The sequence below is a fragment of the Camelus ferus genome, chromosome 5 (assembly GCF_009834535.1).
Source record: "Camelus ferus isolate YT-003-E chromosome 5, BCGSAC_Cfer_1.0, whole genome shotgun sequence".
Classification (NCBI taxonomy): domain Eukaryota; kingdom Metazoa; phylum Chordata; class Mammalia; order Artiodactyla; family Camelidae; genus Camelus; species Camelus ferus.
The window spans coordinates 21,054,046-21,072,780 of NC_045700.1; the positions used below are offsets into that span (position 1 = coordinate 21,054,046).

The 18,735-nt window shown below is 34.8% G+C and overlaps 1 protein-coding gene across 2 annotated transcripts in view; it reads right to left on the reverse strand.

Annotated features, from left to right (window-relative positions):
* Positions 1-9,462: 9,462 nt before the first annotated feature.
* Positions 9,463-18,735, reverse strand: part of LRP1B (LDL receptor related protein 1B) — a 1,593,459-nt gene continuing 1,584,186 nt past the window's right edge. For both annotated transcript variants that reach the window (XM_032479383.1, XM_032479382.1), the window contains 4 exons: positions 16,854-16,944; positions 15,760-15,904; positions 12,809-12,907; positions 9,463-11,370 (listed from right to left, as the gene is read on the reverse strand). In XM_032479383.1, coding sequence (XP_032335274.1) covers positions 11,230-11,370; positions 12,809-12,907; positions 15,760-15,904; positions 16,854-16,944 — 476 coding nt within the window. In that variant the 3' untranslated portion in view covers positions 9,463-11,229. The remainder of the gene's footprint in view (positions 11,371-12,808; positions 12,908-15,759; positions 15,905-16,853; positions 16,945-18,735) is intronic.

An 18,735-nucleotide genomic window follows, 5' to 3' on the forward strand; every position in this document is an offset into this window, starting at 1 on the left:
TTAACCCAACACCATTAGAGTAACAGGCAAATCTTGACAGCGATTTTTTCTCTTAGACTGTTCCAGTTGGTATTTGATGGGGTCCACAAACAGTTTTAACAGTTTACTAGGTCTTAACCTTGAGCCTACAACAGCCGATGGGATCCTAAGATCAGGGGTGACGTTAGCATTGTTGTCGCCCTGTGGGTACAGTTGATGAACAGGACAGCTCGCTGTGATACATGAAATCTTTCCTTATTACACAGGACCATCCTTGATGTGTTCACTCTCATAGGGGAAGATTACTTTCAACTTTCTGCTTGCAGTGTTCTGATAACCTTGCATATTTAATTGTAATTGAGAGTCAAGTGACTTCTACAGACTATGCATTTTAATTAGCTATCAAATGAATAGGGAGGCTGTTTGTCTAGATTTTCTTTCTTTGTGCTAATTAATTGGGAGTCAAGGGTCAGGATCTTGTCTTGCAGAGTCCATTGAAGACATTCATTTCAAATATTTATATACATCCACTTACAAGCATGGGATTCAGGATTCATTTTACATTCTAATATAGGCCAAAAAGAAGCATTTAAACGGATGTGCAGGCATTGCACTGCAAGTAATAATGATGGTAAGGTAAATGTTCAAGAAGAGTCATGTTTTCTATTGCAGTCTTTAAGATAAACAAAAGTGCGTTATTTAAAAAATTATTAAGCAGGCAGGAAAGTACTCTGTAGGTAGGATTATGTCTTAATTGACTTTGAACAGAAATTATATTTTTTAAAAAAAGGGCGAATAATTCAAGATTCAAGGATTCCACAGAAAATAAATGGAATGCAGGATGGAGGCAGTATTAGGAATACCACAAACAATTTTGTGTCCAATTGTTTAAAATGAAAACACTCAGGCAAAAAAAAAAAAATTTCAGTTCTAAATTTTGCCTTATGCCTGGAGTTATAGCACTACCAATAGTTGTATACAATAACGTTAGTCTTGCAAATAATTTAACAAATTCATAAAACTATAAATAGTTTATTACTTTATAAAGTTTATGTTTGCCCCTACCAGGGAATCCTTTACCACCTGATGAAGAGAGTGTCCTCTTGGACTTTACACAAAACATGGTTGATCCACATGCTGGCTCCTAGTTTGCAGTAGATCTTGTCTAACGTTCCCACCTACCTCCTTGACCCTTCTTACTCCAAGTACTCTATTAAGGCAGTTCCTGCATCTCTACCTCATTTTTGAGGACCATCATGTTCCCCATGATTTAGGGATTCATCACAGCACAAAATAACTAGCTGCAGGCGCTCGTACCATGACGTTAAACAAATTCTCCTTTTATAGTCTTCCCTGCTGGTCCAACAGCTTCATGATCCATTTTTGAATATGTTCCCTCTCATATGAGCCAGGTCTTCTAATTCTTCCTGAAGCAGGGACTATTTCCCTGCTTGATCTATTTGAACCTGATTATTGGTCTGAAGACAGTAAGATGGGAACAAGAATGACCTTGTAAGGCATTGGTATCAGGTGAGTTCTTTTTGGAACCTCCAGGCAAAGGCTGGTTGTTTTCCTTCAGCAGCTGGGCAGCTGCTCCTTCTGTCAGTCTGATAATTCAGAGAAATTTGCAGGTTTTGAAATTTTCACAGTTGTTCACTCAAATATTCCTTTCTGAAGCTGTTTTCTATAAGATCACTGACCTTAAGTTGTGAGATAAGTCGAGCCTGTGCCAGGGTTCCTCCTTTGTAGCTCTGCTCCATTTAAAATGAAATCCAAGTCTAATTATCAGTTTAGTCTGTCTGAAACTGGAGGAGGGAAGGGTCCCTTCAACTGCCTCCAATTCGGCCCGCTAACCGTGTGTTGATTGTTAACTAACCTGGTTCCATTAGCTTCTTTTTCTTTTTTAAGGCTCAGATAAATTATCCAACAATATAATCTTTGTAATTACTACTGTCCCCATATTGTCCAAGGACCACAACTACCATGTAAGCCAATGCTACATCTTCTACCTGTAACTCATCCTGGTTACCACTCGTGAGGCTCTTGGAAATTGTGATGTCACTGCATGTCAGAGAAATCATCCCCCTCCTTACCCCGACAATAGGGTCCTTAGTATATCTGACTGGTGTGTGAGTTGGCTTTAGAATTCCCTCCTGACACTTTACTTCTAAAGGCTGCTTTTTATTTCCCGAAGCAGACCCTGAGACGTGGACTTTATGCAAGCAGCTTATATTGGGGCAGTGATCTCGAGACTAGGTATTGGAAACTGGGAATAGATGCGCCAAACAAGCAGGTGTTATCAAATTGATCCCTGATATGGGGAACTTGAGCTTGTTTCTCAGAAACCATCAAAAAAGACAGGAAGAATGAATCATGGAATTAGCTGTCTAGGAGTTGGAATTGGGACATTTTCTGTTCGTTAATGGTTGCTCCATGGTGTAACAACACCTCCAGATCTCCAGGTTGCACATGGCTGAGTGTCAGCTGGATTCCTTGTCCTCCCCACATTCTGCCCTCATATCATTTGTCTTCAGACAAATAATCAAAGTCAATTAAGTATGTAGCTTGAGTAAGAAATTTTTGAGACCTGGTTGATATGAAGGGGAGTACATTCAAGAGCGGATCATGAAGATGTTGGACCAGCAGGGAAGAACATAAGAGAATTTGTGTAACATTTAACAGTGGCATCTAGGGCTGGTTATTTTGCGCTGGCTCCAAGGTGCCCCAGGGCAGAAGCAAGAGTGTATCGTAGGTCAAATAATGGCCCCTTAATGACGCAGGTGCCCTAATCCCTGGAAATCCATGAATATGTTAATTCATATTCTTCCATGAATATGTTCTTCCACGGCAAAAGGGACTTTGCAGATATAATTAAGGTTATAGACCTTAAAATAAGGAGGTTATCCTGTATTATCCGTGTTGGTTCAATCTAATCACAGAAGCCCTTAAACACAAAGAGCTTTCTCTGGCTGGAGGCAGAGGAGATCAGTAGAAGGGTAACTCAGGGAGATTGTAAGCAGGAAGGAGATATTAAACACGTTTCTGGGATATAGGGAACCAAATACTAGGACCATAATATACATCTAGGAGCTAAGGCTGGACCCAGGGTGACAGCCTGAATCTCAGTTGGACATCTGCAAGGAACAGGAATCTGCCATCAGCCTGAATAGGGAGCAGATCCTTCCCAGAGCCTCCTGATTACCGCTCAGGTAGTCAGCACCTTGATTCCAGCCTTATGCAACCTGGTGCAGGGGCTCTAGTCAAGCCAACCTGGCCTTCAGAACTACAGTCCTGTGAGGTGAGACGCATGTGTTGTTTTAAGAGGCTAACCAGTCATTTGTTATGGCAGCAATAAAGAGCTAATCCAGAGAGACTAAGCACAGCTGAGGCCGAGTTCTCAGGTTGCACTCATGCAGAGATAAATGCGGCAGCAAAATGAGAAAGAGATGAAAAGTGAGGCTGTGCGGTGGGAAGCAAGCGGTGCCTAACGCGCCTTTAAGGGACGACGTCTGGAGGGAGGCGATGGGTGGCTCATCTCTGTGGATGAGTTCTAAGGACCGGGGCGACAGCTGCGCACAGGAGAGGGTAAGCAGTACTCCGGGATACTGCACCGAGATTGGTTATTACTGGTTATGGAGGAAACTAGCCGTTTCAAAAGCTATCCAACAAGAAGCCTTTGACTCAGTCTTTTGTAATTTTCTCTAAAACACTTAGAACCCCCCCCCCCCATATTGATAAATCAGTATGCTACGTTAGCCATTGAGAGCTTTTAGGTGAAATGGAGCTAAGTAAAAAACAAACAGAAACCATTAGCAATCTACCAATCATGTCCCCCATGAAACTGAGCCTCTGCATTAAAAAAAGAAAAAGAAGTTTCCTCCATACTTGGCAACAATATGCGAAGGTCTGGGACCTGCATTAGAGAATGAAGTGGATGGCCATCCTTTTACTCCTTGAGGTGGGCAGAGCACTTTCCCAACCCAAGCTTCTCCATTCTTTCAAAGAGTGATGTTGCCAGAAAACAGGACAGACATCGAGCACTGTTTTTGAGAAAGAGAAGGGGTGCGGGGGCACTAAAGGTGCCTGGTGCTCTTCCTAATGAAGTCATGGGAGGTTTGGAGGTGTGGCTGGGTGTGGATTACAGGAAGAACCCCATAGCACAGCACACAGGAGCACTGACATTTGTATGCACTTTTTTCATTTTACCGTTTAATAAAGATATATTTATACAAGAATGAGATTAATCAGACTTGGTCTTAAAGACCCAGTAGGACAAATGATGGAGAAATGGACTAGAAGTTATAGGCCTGAAAAAAAATATTTAAGAGGCATAAAATTGATGGAAAGAGTAGACAATAAATATTGCAGACTCTACCTACTGGGAAGCACTGCAAGTAGTGTTTTCTCTGTAACTAAACATTAGTAAATGGCAAAGAGGAAAAAAAGCACTGTGGGTTATGCTTTTAAAATTTCCATAGGACAAGATTGTGAAGACATCCTCCTCTAAACTTAAATTGCTGCAAAATAAAAGCTTTTGAAAATTAGTTGGTATTGTGAGTAGTAAACAGGAAACATATACTATGACACCTAAGTGGAAAACCATGAGAAGAAAATAAACAGAAAAATTAAAAACTAAGTTAAAAAAGAAGTTGACTAGGAAGGAAGGACCCATCCCCGAGGCACATGCACACATGTGTGCACACGCACACGTGCACACACCCTCATGCATGAACATGTGAAAAATAAACTGAATCTGCAGGGAAAAAAGTAAATTGGGAGTCTAGGCCAGAAACATGAAGATCTCTTTAAGAATAAAGGTTTAAAAAAGAGACAAAAATTTTAAGATGATTATCTGTAGGTGGTTCTGTGTATCAAAAGAAAACACTTTGAGTCGAATAAAGAGTTCTTGAAGAAAATTAATCTCAGCTGAAAACAGACTGTAGTAGGTAGACAAAATTAGTAAAAATGTATGTGCATATTTGACAAGATATTTTAATTAGAAATAGTTTTTGTTTTGTTTTCTTCAAGTCCTGGGAGAAATGTTACAGAGAAAGGAAAATCTGTTTGGTCTCAAACTTATCCTTAACAAGATTGCATACCAGAAGGCAGTGGGTCAGGTTCAACCTAATTTTGGAGGAAAAGGAAAAGATCCAGAAATGTACATCCAGTTGAGTCGATATTCTTATTTGAAGGCCTTAGAGAAACATTTGTATTTATGCCAAAGCTCAGCAAATATATCATACAGAAAGGCTTTTTGTAAGTATGCTTTGTGAAATACATGAATGGGATAAGGCTTCAATCAAAATAAAGAAGTTAAGGATGGAAAAGTCATATAGTAAAAGGAATAATGAATTTTAAGAAGAGAAATATTAAATGTAAAAACAGCTGAAAATATTCCAAATAATTGTGAAGACAAAACATGTAAAAATAATACTTCATATAAAGTATTTTTTAATAAAACCACAAAGTGTATTAACAAAGACTGGGAGGGTGAGTTAATTAGGGGAATCTAAGAATGTTAAATTCCTCAAGTTAGAGAAAAAAAAGACTTATTTTTAAATTCTGTGTTTAATTCTTTTTAGAGTATTTTTTTAAAGCTGAAAGCATTTATCAGTAGAATAATAATTTTCAAACCCAGAGTGAAAAATAAAACCAAGCAGTAGAGTTTCCACAGAATAAGCAAGAAATTGAATTAAAAAAGTAACTAAATAAAAGCACGAGAAAGACCCAAAATCAAATGTTTTGATGTTATGATGTTATATTTTAAAAGCAGGATAGAAAAATTAAGTTTAAGCATGATTCTAAAATAACAGAAGAAAATTCTCTAAAAGTATAACTGGTTCTCTCTAGTTTTTAAACTTCCTAAACATGTTTCTTTCTTCTTTATATCCATTTTCTATGTTTCCTAAAATGACTGTTTTTATGATAAAAATAAGCAATACAGGTTATGACAAAATAGTGAAAGGAGAATATTAGCTTCGTGTAATGTCACTTTGGAGAGAAGAAAAGGAGAAGCAAATGGGGAGAGAGATGATGATTTTATACTAAAGACTAAGAAACCAGGGGTTAGTTACCAGTATGTAAGCGCAGTGATTTCTGAAATTACAAGCCAGAGAAGCTACAGATAATTAAAATGTAGGTAAACTAGCAGAGAAATGCCATCTTCACAATTACTGAGACATCACAGCCAGTGTGTGAGAATACGTGAGTGAGTGAGTGTGTGTGTGTGTGTGTTTATACGCTACTGTCATTATTGATATGTTTGCATAGATTTCCACAAGCATACCACTGACACATGTAGCCTGCAGTGATGGAGCTTACTCCTGTCTGAAATCTCATTATCCAGTTATTTCCCACCTGACTTTTGACATTCATTGCGAAATGTTGTATCAAAGCAGTCGAGTCATTCTAAACTCAAACGCTGTGCATTGTTTTTTAAGGATCTCCATAAACAGCCTCATTTCAAACTTCTGAATTTTATTCTAAACTACATTTCATAGTTTATTCTGTGTGTGGAAAAATATTTTCTCACTTATAAGTTTTTATATTGTTGACCTGAATAGGATACTTACAGTTTTCACTACTGACGTTACATTGTGAAAGCCTAAAACAATTATATTATTGGTTCTCCAAACCACTACAGCATAAATAAGCTGGAAATCAACTTATATCAGGAGGGTCATAATTTATGGATTAAAACGGCAAAAGAAACTACAGCTGAAAATTTATCTTGGAGTGAATAAATGACTAAAGTATCAGGACTGCATTGCTCAAGATCACCGATACCTTATGAACCCCATGCTAAAGGGGCAGACTCTCCATCAGAGAGAATAAACACATTCTAAGCATAGAATTTATCAAATAGGCCATCTTTAGTAGCAATTTGTCTTTTGATTTTTGATCACTTTGGATACAAGAAATGATGAGATTCACTAGAAAATATCTGTTTTTCAGAATAAATTGCAGCCACTTAAGTGTAACAACTGCTAGAGAAAAGTTAAACCAGAGAACTCATTTCATTTATTTTCCTTTTTTTAGACAAGATACATGCATCTCATGGTATAAAGTATATGTCCCTGGGCCTCTGGATGTAACATAAAAAGCTAAATGATTTTTTTTTTAAAACTGCTTCTGTATATTTTTAATTATCTTTATCTTTGCTGAACAAGTTAATTTGCTGGATACACTAAGTTAGAAATAGATTTGGTAGCAGAATTGAAAAATAAACCATTTTTGGCTCTTTCTGTTGCTGTTTTTCTCGTAATCAAAATACATGGAAAAATCAATTTTTGCCATATTACCCAGTAGTCATCTTCATAAACAAGTGCTTGAGTCTCTCCTCCCTTACAAGTTATAATTCAAGGGACCCTATTTAAATAATGACTCTAATCTACATTAAATTTGAATAAATCTTTTAATATTGAGAAAGCCATTGTTAAATAAACTGACAACACCTGGAATGGGGTAGAAGGTGAAGAAAGTGGTTAGCTTTATTTTGCTCTACTCTACGAGATTTTAATTATCTTAAATTTTACTCTTTGAAGTAAAACCACATGAAAAAGTTGAATCTGTAAATAGTAGTAGTATTCTTAGAGAAAAATAAGATTTTATATCCAGAATATCGGTTCAAAGATACGAAGATGAGAGAGGATGAAGAAAAATTAGCAATATTTGTTTATGTTTCCTTCATCACATGTCCTAATTTTCCCTGTTAGGGATTTGGAAATTGTGGGCATTTTGCATATTACAGTTCATCTGTAATACCATAATTTACATTGAGTGCTGAACTTCTTCATATGAGTCATAATAAAAATGGAAAGTAACATCCTGGATGAAAAGTGCAAGGTTAAAGCTCAACCTCAAGAAATAACAAACATATAATCAAACAAAACAAAATAAAGCATAATCCTCAATGACATCAAAATGACTACAAATAAAACATATTTACATAAATGAAAATGGCCCAACTTATGCAAAACTGTACAAGTTTCTAAATGAAACTTCTCCCCTTAGTAATGACTTTTTAAACTACATAGGCACTTTACTAATACCAGATTTCTGTAATTCATACTTCATCAAAGCTAAAGAATTCAAATAAAATCTTGGGAATGCCATGATTTTGATGACAAGGGGCCCTTTTTTTTACTTAGCTGTTCCAGGTTTAGAGTCATTTAATAGTGGGAGACAGAACACAGTCCTAGATCGGCAGTTCTGAACAAGAGCGATACTGTTCCCCAGAAGACATCTGACAGTGTCTGTAGACGTTCTGGTTGTTGCAACTCTGTGTGGTGCTGGTAGTGACTAACGGGACAGGGGGCGGGGACCCTTTAAGTACCCTACTCTGTAGAGGACAACAAAGAACTGCCTGGCTCAACATGTCAAAAGGTTGAAAATCCCTGCTTTGGATGGAAAGGCATTTGGGTAGGAAGGAGAATTTACCAGAAAGCTTTCATTTTTATAAGATATGTCCCATCAAAGCTTGAAGGAATACTTCAGGAAGTATTTTGGTAATGGCATTTATACAGAATGGTCAACTGCAGAGGAGAATTATACACCTGATTTTCTAGCATTTATAGAAGGAGCTGGAACTACAGAAATAGAGTTTGAGTTGTTGACAAAAATATCTTTGTCCTGTCAATACTGACAGCAAAGTAACTGCAGCTGGAAAGACTGCGGGCTCCGGTGTGGTCCTGGGTGAACCCGTGCGGGTGGTGAAGCTCACCGTGAAGTAAGGACCACGAGCGTGTAGGTGGGGGTACGGGTTAAACGGCACATCCTGAGCTCTCCTGACTGTAGCGTTCACCAGTGTGCCAGAGAGAAAATAGGCCACTGATGCCAGACCCCGGGTGTTAGTTGGTGGGCTGTGTATCATATATGATTTGCTAGACATTTATACTAATGTTAGTTGTATTAAGATCACTCTGATCTTGGTATTCTGCCTCTCCCAAATAATAATTTCAGTCACAGTCACAAGGCTCTGATATACAAAGACCCCTTCAGATAATATAGCTCAATGGTAAGTCCAGTAAATCAGACCCTCCTGCCTTTCCATCTCTAGTTGAAAACTCTTGAGTAGGTACACGAATAACCGTTCTACTTACCAAAAAAAAAAAAAAAATGTCTACATTGCGTCTAATGGCATCTGAGTTTTCCATAAAGCACACCCTTTGAGGATGGGAAAGTGCAGGAAGAGCTTTGGCTTATTTCAACACAGTTGTCTTACTGCTGTGTATGTAATCAGTCTTTCCACTGCAACACGGAGTCTATGGTAAGCAGTGCAAGACAGAGGAAAGGAAAAGGTAAGGGCCATGTATCCTCTTCAAGACAGAAAATGCCTTCTCTGCTGTGAACTGAAAAACGATGCCATGAAGTCAGTCCCACCCCACAGAGTACGTTGGAAGGATGTAACAGAAATTGTCTCATGTTCACGGAAATCGTTTCCTAGGAATACTGAACTCCATAAAGAAAAGAATTTTCTTCTTTTTAAAAACTACCCAACACAAGCACTTAAATATGTAGAATTTCATTTAAATAAGTCAGTCAACAATTTTTTATAAAGTATTTAACACTTCATTATAGAAACATAGGCAAAATGACTATTATAACCAAAATGAAAAATACTGTTCAATTTAAAAAATGTACTTAAACAAGAACCTGGAAAAGTTTATGATATGCATAACATTGTTCAAGCAAAATTGCACTAGTATTACATAAATCAATAGTTTATAAAGGCCTCAATATGGCAAAGTTTAGAAATAGGTAGTATGCATGCACATAGTACAACAAAAAGTCTCTTTATAAAACAGCAGTTTTTTTTTAATGCTTGTACAAAGGGATAAAGAGCAACCACAAACATATTTCATCTGTTAGGTTAATACATTATGACAGCGAAAAGTCAGTCATGTCTATCAGAGGAACGAAAAGCCCTCCATACCTTGTGAATAAATCTTTTGTGCCTTTAAAGATATTTGTATAAAAATGCTATACTTTTTTTTTTATACAACTTAAATAAATCGTACTTGTTTCGATCGAAATTGGAAAACAGACAAGTGAATGGGGTCCATGTGTTTTGCATAACCAGAAGAAATCAGAGTACCAGAGGAACTGGTCAGCGCGTATACTCTCCACCTTTGATTACGGGCAGATCGTTGTTCTTCCATAACTGGGAAAGTCCTTGAAGGATATATTTTGGATAGGGCAAATAATCCATTAGTCATATTGTATGTTGAAAATATTTACCGATTACTCTGTACCATGATGGCTGTTTGCCTCTTCTTTTTGACCTAGCAAAGAGAATGCATTCCCGTAATTGAAATTCTATCATCAATTTGTGTGCTTATATATTACTCTTTAGTGTTCTGTGTGGTAAGGGGTTGGGTTAATCTTCCACAAAATGCATGTGACTGCGAAGAAATTCCTAAAACATGAGTGCCCACTGCCCTGTTGTGCTCCAGCTGGCTATTGACCTCAGGATGAAGGGAAAACAAAAGATCTTATCCCATAGCAAATGTGGTCTTTCCACTTTTGATTATATTTTTGCTATGTTCTACCACCTAAATATAACTATTGTTTATAATGTGTATACTTTTAGTATGTCACAATAGAGTCCACTAAATTTTGGAAAATGTAGTCATATGTGTTCATGCAAATTATTAATTTTCTATATTTTTAAAAGGTTTTCATCAAAATTCTCATCTATCACTTGGCAATCTAACGCTAATTTCAAAGCAGGTGATGCTGAACTTGTGAGGGCTACGTATTTTCAGCAGTCTGAATCAGTCTTAATGGGCACAAAGAAGAGAGTTGACCATTCAATCATTCTTCCATCAATCTAAACAGAAAATTAAGTGACATTGTATTACAGCTTTCAGACCATATGATGAAAAAGTGCAGAGATTCTCTTTGTGGATTAAGTAGAACCAAAATTGTTCATATAAAATAGATTGCTCATATTAACACTATAAAGGAATATGTTGTTTTTAATTTTAACAAATTCAAAGGTGTGTCTTATCAGCAGCATTGTTGTAAATTGTACGGTAGTGCAGTTCTTTTTCATAAAAATACCATACAAATGGTCAATCAATAGTCATCAGCAAAAAGGAAAACCCAGAAAACTCAGAAAACAACTAACCAGAAAAAAGATAAAGAAGGAGGTAATGCTGATGCCAAAACAAGTATAATACTGTTGGAACATACAAAAGTAATCCTTATATTTTGTACATTTATACAGCATATAAAAGGTATCACTGATTATGCCACTGTCTCTCTTATCCCAATTTCTATTTTCTTTGGAAGCAGTTCTTTCCTTTCATCAACACTTCCTAAGGAGTTTCGACAGTTTTGCCCATCCATATACAATTTTGCATATACCGGATTGGAGTAATTTGTTGGCTAAAGGAGAAAAATAAATAAATATAGTATTATTATCTGTTTTCAACACATTAATCTGTTATTTTCTATGATGTCTGTCTTTTAATGTTATCATTTATATTCAATGCATTTAACTCACTAAATAGTAATTAGATACATGTAATTTAAATTCTGTTCATAGACTTTAGTTGACTTTACAATAGTACAATATAACAACATAATTGTATGTTTTTCAAGTAACTCGTGACCCTAAGGGGAGCTTTGACAGAACATTAAAAAACAGAAGAAATCTTCATGAAAGCCGTATTCACTGACTTTACTTAAAAGCATAAAACATTAAACCAAATTGTCTTATTTCCAGTCCATACATTTCCTTCTCTTATTGCTATTTCAGTGGTAGGAAGATGTGTTTACAAAAAAGTCATCTAATTGCTCGGTTCTCATAATTTTTCATTAAATATGAACTTAAAAAATACAACAAGGAAAAATGAAAGTAAAATACATTATTGTATAACTTTAAAAAGTAAAGACAACATTTTTGCTTCAAACAACCTATATATGCTTATTATTGGAAATACTTTTGCATTCTTCCAAAGAATTGTGAAGGACATAGTCATCTTAATTTTTATAGATATTTATAGCATTTGAGACATACAGAAATGATCTCTTTCATTTGAAAAACACATACAATGTTCATTATTTTAATAGTTGAAACTTAGCCTGAGATTGTTGCCTAGTCGTTTTTTTAAATTTTGTCTTTGCAAAACAGAATGTTAAATCTTAGTTATAACAAAGAAACATTGTTTTTTTTGAGCCATGCAAATGAGACAAACATGATAAAACATGAGAACGAAAAACAGATGGGAAATAGGTAAAGGCTGTGAACACTCAGTCCTAGGGATCCTGACACCCTTTTTTAATCCATCTTCTGTCTAACCTGAACCATGTAACTTTAGACAAAGCACCTTGCTCAAGGAACTAGTTACTTAAGTTTTTTTAAAGAATGGTTTCATTACACCATTTCTAACTTCTGAATACAATGTCACATTTTGTATTATATTTTTATTTAACTGGACATCAAATTTGTATATACCAAACAAAGCATCATTATAGAAAATAAGTAAAACTAAACATAAATTTAAACTATTCGGTTTAAATGTCTGGTTAGATATTTCTGTTCTAAGAATAGCAAATGCTCATGTTTATTGCTAAGGAGTTTTAACATTTTCAAATTCAGGAGCAGAGATATTTCTAAAGTAATAACTTGCCAAAGAATAACATTTTATATAATCTTGCATAAGCAAGACACATAACATAAGCCCTCAATTTTAATGCAGTTTTGACATCTCTTGTTAATTAAAAATCATTAAAGAAAAGCCTCTACATCTAGTAATCATCTTTGATTATGAGGGGTTCTGCGATGGAATGGAAAACGAAATAATGAATTTTCTTCTCTCACCCCAGCAGTTAGTGGTCCTTTCAAATCAGAGTTTAGGTAGATGGGCGGCGCTGTGTGTGGAAGCTTGAAAGCACTGGACCCTCCCCCTATATACCTGGCCTGTATGTAAACAGAGAATTTTAGTTTCTGACCTAATATCATGGAACTATTTTCACTGACATAAACTCATGTTCAGTCATAACAATAACATAAAATATACTCTTCAGCCCTGGGGCATCAACAGTGTGTTCAAGGTAGTTTCAATATAGTTTCAATAACTTAGAAAGAACTATTAATATTAGATCAGTGATTCACAGGTAAATATTTCTATTAGTCCAGCTTACTGATAGACACGCCACACACCTAGAAACCTCCATTCATTTATGTTTACTTAACTTCATTCTCTCTCCCCTCCCAAAATCGTATCTTTGCTAACAACTCTGGGAAAAATAATCAGCCTTCCCCACTGAAGGTTTGTTACTTTGGAAAGTTCTGATTGTAACCCATTCTGGACACTCAACTATCTGACTGGTTGTAATTAAACTTTCATCACCATTCTATATTTTTAGAAAATAAAAATAAAATTTAAAATTAGATAAATCAAAACAAGTATCTGTTTTTGGGGGGAAATCTGACTCTCCAGTTTAAACCAGATTAACTAGTAATCAGCTTGGCTCACTGATGTCCGTTCAAGGGCAATGACTTAAGACTTTCCTAGGTCTCAGGGCAGAGCCAATCTGGTACACTCATATTCAAGATAGAGTATTTATTAGTGATCCAAAAGGAAAAAAAAAACTAGGTAAAAAGTTGAAAAATATGAAAATATCATGAACATACATATTTAAAAATATCTCAGATATCAACTCTTAACAATGAATGATCACAAAGTTTGGGACAGGGGCAAAGGTCTCAGGAAAAGATTTAAACTATAAAATCAGGTCAATATTGCCTTTTTATTTTCCCCCACAAAGGTCTCATTTAGATGATATTGAAAATACTCTAAGTAAAGATTGAGATGAGTATGTCTATAAAACCAGTAGGTACTAATTCCTCTTTTTAAAACTCTTCAAACTATTCTATGATTGCCTCTGTAGACAAATCTCTCTTTTATTAACTTTATTATTATTTCATTTCTTCTGATTATAAGGTACCATTGAAGTAGAAATTTTATCTATTTTGAAAATAATGAAAATATTTTACAAAAATCTTCCTTACATACAATGCAACTTATATTTGATTACATCATGAATATATCAAACCACTGTAACCCAGTGAATCCTCTATGAAAAACATTTCATCATTAGGTTGCTTTGGCATGGCCCTCTGCTTCTCAAAATTGTGTTCTCAAAATTACATCTATTAGGCCTAGGTGTGTACGCTGCAGTTACTTCTTACTTCTTAGGCAACAATTCATATTTACATTTCAAACATCAGGAACCAGCTAGAATCAGCCATCTAAGTCACATTTAATGTGATTTTGGTTAATCAGTCAGAAAATTGGTAAATAAATATTTGCTGTTATTTGCTAAATACATTAAAAATATATTTGAGGGCACTGAAGCATAGTCTTATCTTCCTAGAGTAAATATGAAAGAAAATTTAAATGGAGTATTAAAAAGCTATTCCTTGTAAGTACCCAAAATTGGCTTACAACTCTCCTTCTTATAAAAAATGTATAAAGTATGTCCTCATCCATTCATATTATATTTATGGACACTGTATTTATTTCTAAGAAAGAATTCAAAGATTATGAGAAGCCTATTATTCAAGATGTCTTTCTCCTTTCTACATGAATTATCAAATAACAATTTGCATAGTATGTACAGTCTTTCAATTTCAAGTAGAAAACACTGAAACTTAGGTTACCATAATTTATTTTATAAGCAATTTCAAAAGTGGGAGTTAGCAACTGAATTAATAATTTATAGTAAGTATAAAATTATTTCTAGTTAGGAAAAAAATTATACAGTACCCTCTGATGGTATAAAAATTGACTCATGCAATAATGATTGATTTCTTTTAACAGAAATAAATACTTCGTCAATTTCAGACCATCAATTTCAGGCTTAGGAAGTCTGGCCATGGATTTAGAACTAGATTGATAAGTGGGATCCTATTTCATTTCTATGGGAACAACTGCTGCTGTAAGAGCAAAACCATGTGGTCACTGTGATTATTTAATATAAAGGTACATTTTGGACAAAATACCTTTAATATATCAGAAAATAAATAACCTTTTAATAAATGAATAAGCTAGGAAAAATTCATTCCCTACAAGCAAATTGATGATGTTCTTAATTCATAGTAAAATATTCTATAATTATCAAAATCTGAAATATAAAAATATCAAAATATTCAGGTAATACAGTGCAGTGAATCCATGCAAGTTTAATTTATCTAGACAGTTGTATCACTTATCTATTTCTCTTAAAAGCTTCCAAACTGAGCAATCAGTAATATGAACTAAGAGAAACTAAAAAATATACTGTGCATTTTTAGGCTATATATATATCAGTGATATATCTCAAATCAATAGGAAGGATATTATAGCAGGTAGAAAGATATTGTTTAAAAGTGATCACAAACAAATCTAAGGACACAGCTTAGTAAACTCTTCATTGAAACATTATTGGAAATTAAATACTTATTTTGGCAACAAAATGCTGTACTCTTTTTGTTATTAAAAATAAATCAGTAATTTTATACTAGGCTGTATATTTAAATGTGCCAGCACCTCAACACATTTGAATACAACATTATTTTAAGTAAACTATATATGTTTATAAAAGAAGTGAGTAAATAAATATTACTTTCTAAAACATGTTACAGTAACTTTATTCTTGAGGTGAATGCCTCTTAAAGTTCTCTATTCTAACTTCAGATAAAAGAAATAGTGATGAAATTCAGAATCACATTATAAAGAAATGACTCAAGAACAGTAGTGCTCACAGGCCATCATCTTAAAATTTTACCTTTGTTGGATCTACCATAAAACTAGGGTCTAAAAGACCTCCATCACTGTGATCATGGTCCACCTCATACATGTTATAAGATGGATTGCCGATTTCTACATTTATTCCACCATTGATAATAGGTTGTCTTCTTATAGTTTTTGTCCTGGAATATGCAAACATTGTGTGAGTTGTCTAAATATCACAATATGGTGTATGAAACTATCATATTTGTAGCTTTAATGACTAGTTTTAATATAACTGATGAAAAGTTCATAAACAAAATACATTGGAAAAAAATGACATTTACTGAGTCACAGAGGAACAAAAACAAAAATATTAATGTGATAAGTTTTTTCCCAATCTATTTGGGTTTAACAATAAAAAATGCACTCAGAGCATATTCCTTGTAAATAGCAAATACCAAATTCATTGAAACCAAATATTCACTAATCAATTACCCTTTTAAAATCAACTTTTCCCCTTTTGTTATTAAAAAATCCCTAAAAAATGGTGATAAACTTTGAAATTGATTGTTTTCAATCCCTAAGTCATGTGGCTAAAATCGTCTTTTACATAATTCAAAAACTGATTCACAAACTCTAGGTTCCAGATAATAACCTCCCTTCAACCCATTCCTTATAGACCTTTAGAGCTGCATATTCACATAAGTTGAAATAATACTTTCAGAAGTATATAAAGTAAACAGATGCATAATTTGTGAATGAAACACACAATTCGTGACATACAATGCATAGTCATTATCATTGTACTGGCATTACTAATCTTACACATTAGTATAATAAAACGCTCTTTGAGATTCTTGTTGTTTCAAGGAAAAACTACCATGAATGCAAAATTCTACTGAAATTTTAATATATTCCCTTGTTATTTTTGTTAGAATATATAAACAAAGCCATTCCATCAACATAACATAAGGGGAGGGCTGTCTGAATTATTATCACTTAAAATGAAATAGAAGGATAAAATGGTTTGAAAAACATAGAATATTGCAGTTGGAATAAGTAAATCGTATTTTAAGAAGTTTTTAAAAATCACTGTTTCTGTAACTTTGTGTAATTTATTTACTGTTAGTCTAGAACATTGTATCTTACCTTCTTTTCCTTTTACAGAGCACTAAACCAATTATCAGGGTGGTTATCAAAGTCACCAAGAGGACGAGAGGCACAATGATGGCTATGCTTCCTGAAAAAGAAGCAAAAGAAGAGATGAACACATAAATAAAATGAAGTCAAGGTTAATAGAACTGAATACTTTATTACACCAAATCGTTTGACCATTGACATAATAAAAATAAAGCTCAGCCCAAATGTCTATATTCCTAGTTCACAACTACGTTACTGAAAAAGCACTTTCCTTTTAATCACACTTGATCTGCTGGAAATGTTTCTTTAGATACCTTTCACTTATATGTTACAATGAAAGACTTTGAGGTTAGAAATACTGACTTCTTTATCAGTCTGATCTGGTTCTCACCACGCACATTTACTTGCAATGATGTAAGTAAACTGGGACTGAACACACATTTCCACAATTTTACCGGCCACATTTCCACCCTTAGTTTTATTTCTTTAGCTGTAAATACTCTCTGGCCACGAGTACATGTGGCAAGTTAGTTGGCAGCCCAGCAAAACAAAAGGGACATCAGTGTTGGATTTGGATGGACACAGGCATAAACATCAGTTTCACGACTTACGTGAAGTGAGACTTAAAATTTGAAGCTCATGCACTTCACCTGTTAAACAGACATGAAGACCTACCACACGGGGCTCTTAGCTTGATTCAGCGAAAAAAAGGGGCAGACAGGATTCTCTTTCTCAAGTTCCAATTCCAGAGCAGTTTCAGCAAACCATATCTGGGGGGTTGGTTTATATTGCAAATGCCCATTTCCCCCTTTTTTTACTTATTTATAATAATGATCTTAGGTTGTATCACTTACCTTCAAAATGGAATAAAAGATCTATGGAACAGATTTTCAAAAGCGGTCAGAGAAATTGGGTCTTAGTTTTTATGCACCTGAGCATTTGGGAGAAGCAGAACTGAGAAGAATATCTGCCCTGCCCTCCATTTCTAGGTTGGCAATAAGAGCAGTCACTATTTTTTCCCCCTAAAGAAGAAGGAGACAATACCTCTTTGCTGATAATGGGCTCCACAGTAGGAAACACCTAGGGTCATGTATCACTGATGCAGGAAAAAAAATGAATGTAAGGGCTGCCTGATAACAGGAGAGTATTAAGTAGCTCTACCAAGTACCTAATGTTAGTGTTTCCAACAGACAAATATCTAATGCCCCTAAAACAAAGTCTTTTGTCTGTTTGAAATAAGCATTTGGTTGGCTCTGTCAAGTCAGCTTAATCATTGACTAAACTAAGGAACAAAGCAACACCCAAACTAATAGAAATTTAATGTGGGGATCCTGCATGGTTCAGGAATAAAACATTAAGAATCACTAGACATGTTAATTTTACTCTGCATATACATGTGCATATAAAAATACTGTGACAGAAATTAATGGTAATACTAAGCAGGAAAGGCAACTGCTTAGGGACTTCAAAGTAGAAACACAGATCAATTTTAATAGCTTTAGCCACGAGGTATCTGTGTGAGGTCATCCATATTGGAGATTATTTACCAAAATACCAAAAGGTCTTTATTAAGGAAATGTCATGTATAAGATAATCTTTCAATTTGGAACTTCAAAAATAACTTGTCTAAAATAACCAAATAACTCTTACACGCAAGAAAAAATATGGCTTGCCTTCTTTAGTCAGTTTCTAAAATGTAAAACATTTTATTTTTTCATGTTGTTACCAGGACTGTATACCATTGAGTGAGTTTGATATTGCATTACCTTCTTGGTTTTGAGAAAGTGAACTTTATATGAATGTGTAATTTATTAGTAACTAATGGAAATAGAGAATCTGGCACCTTAGATAGTAATTAACATTTGTTCACAAATTTTAAATATCAGTGAAC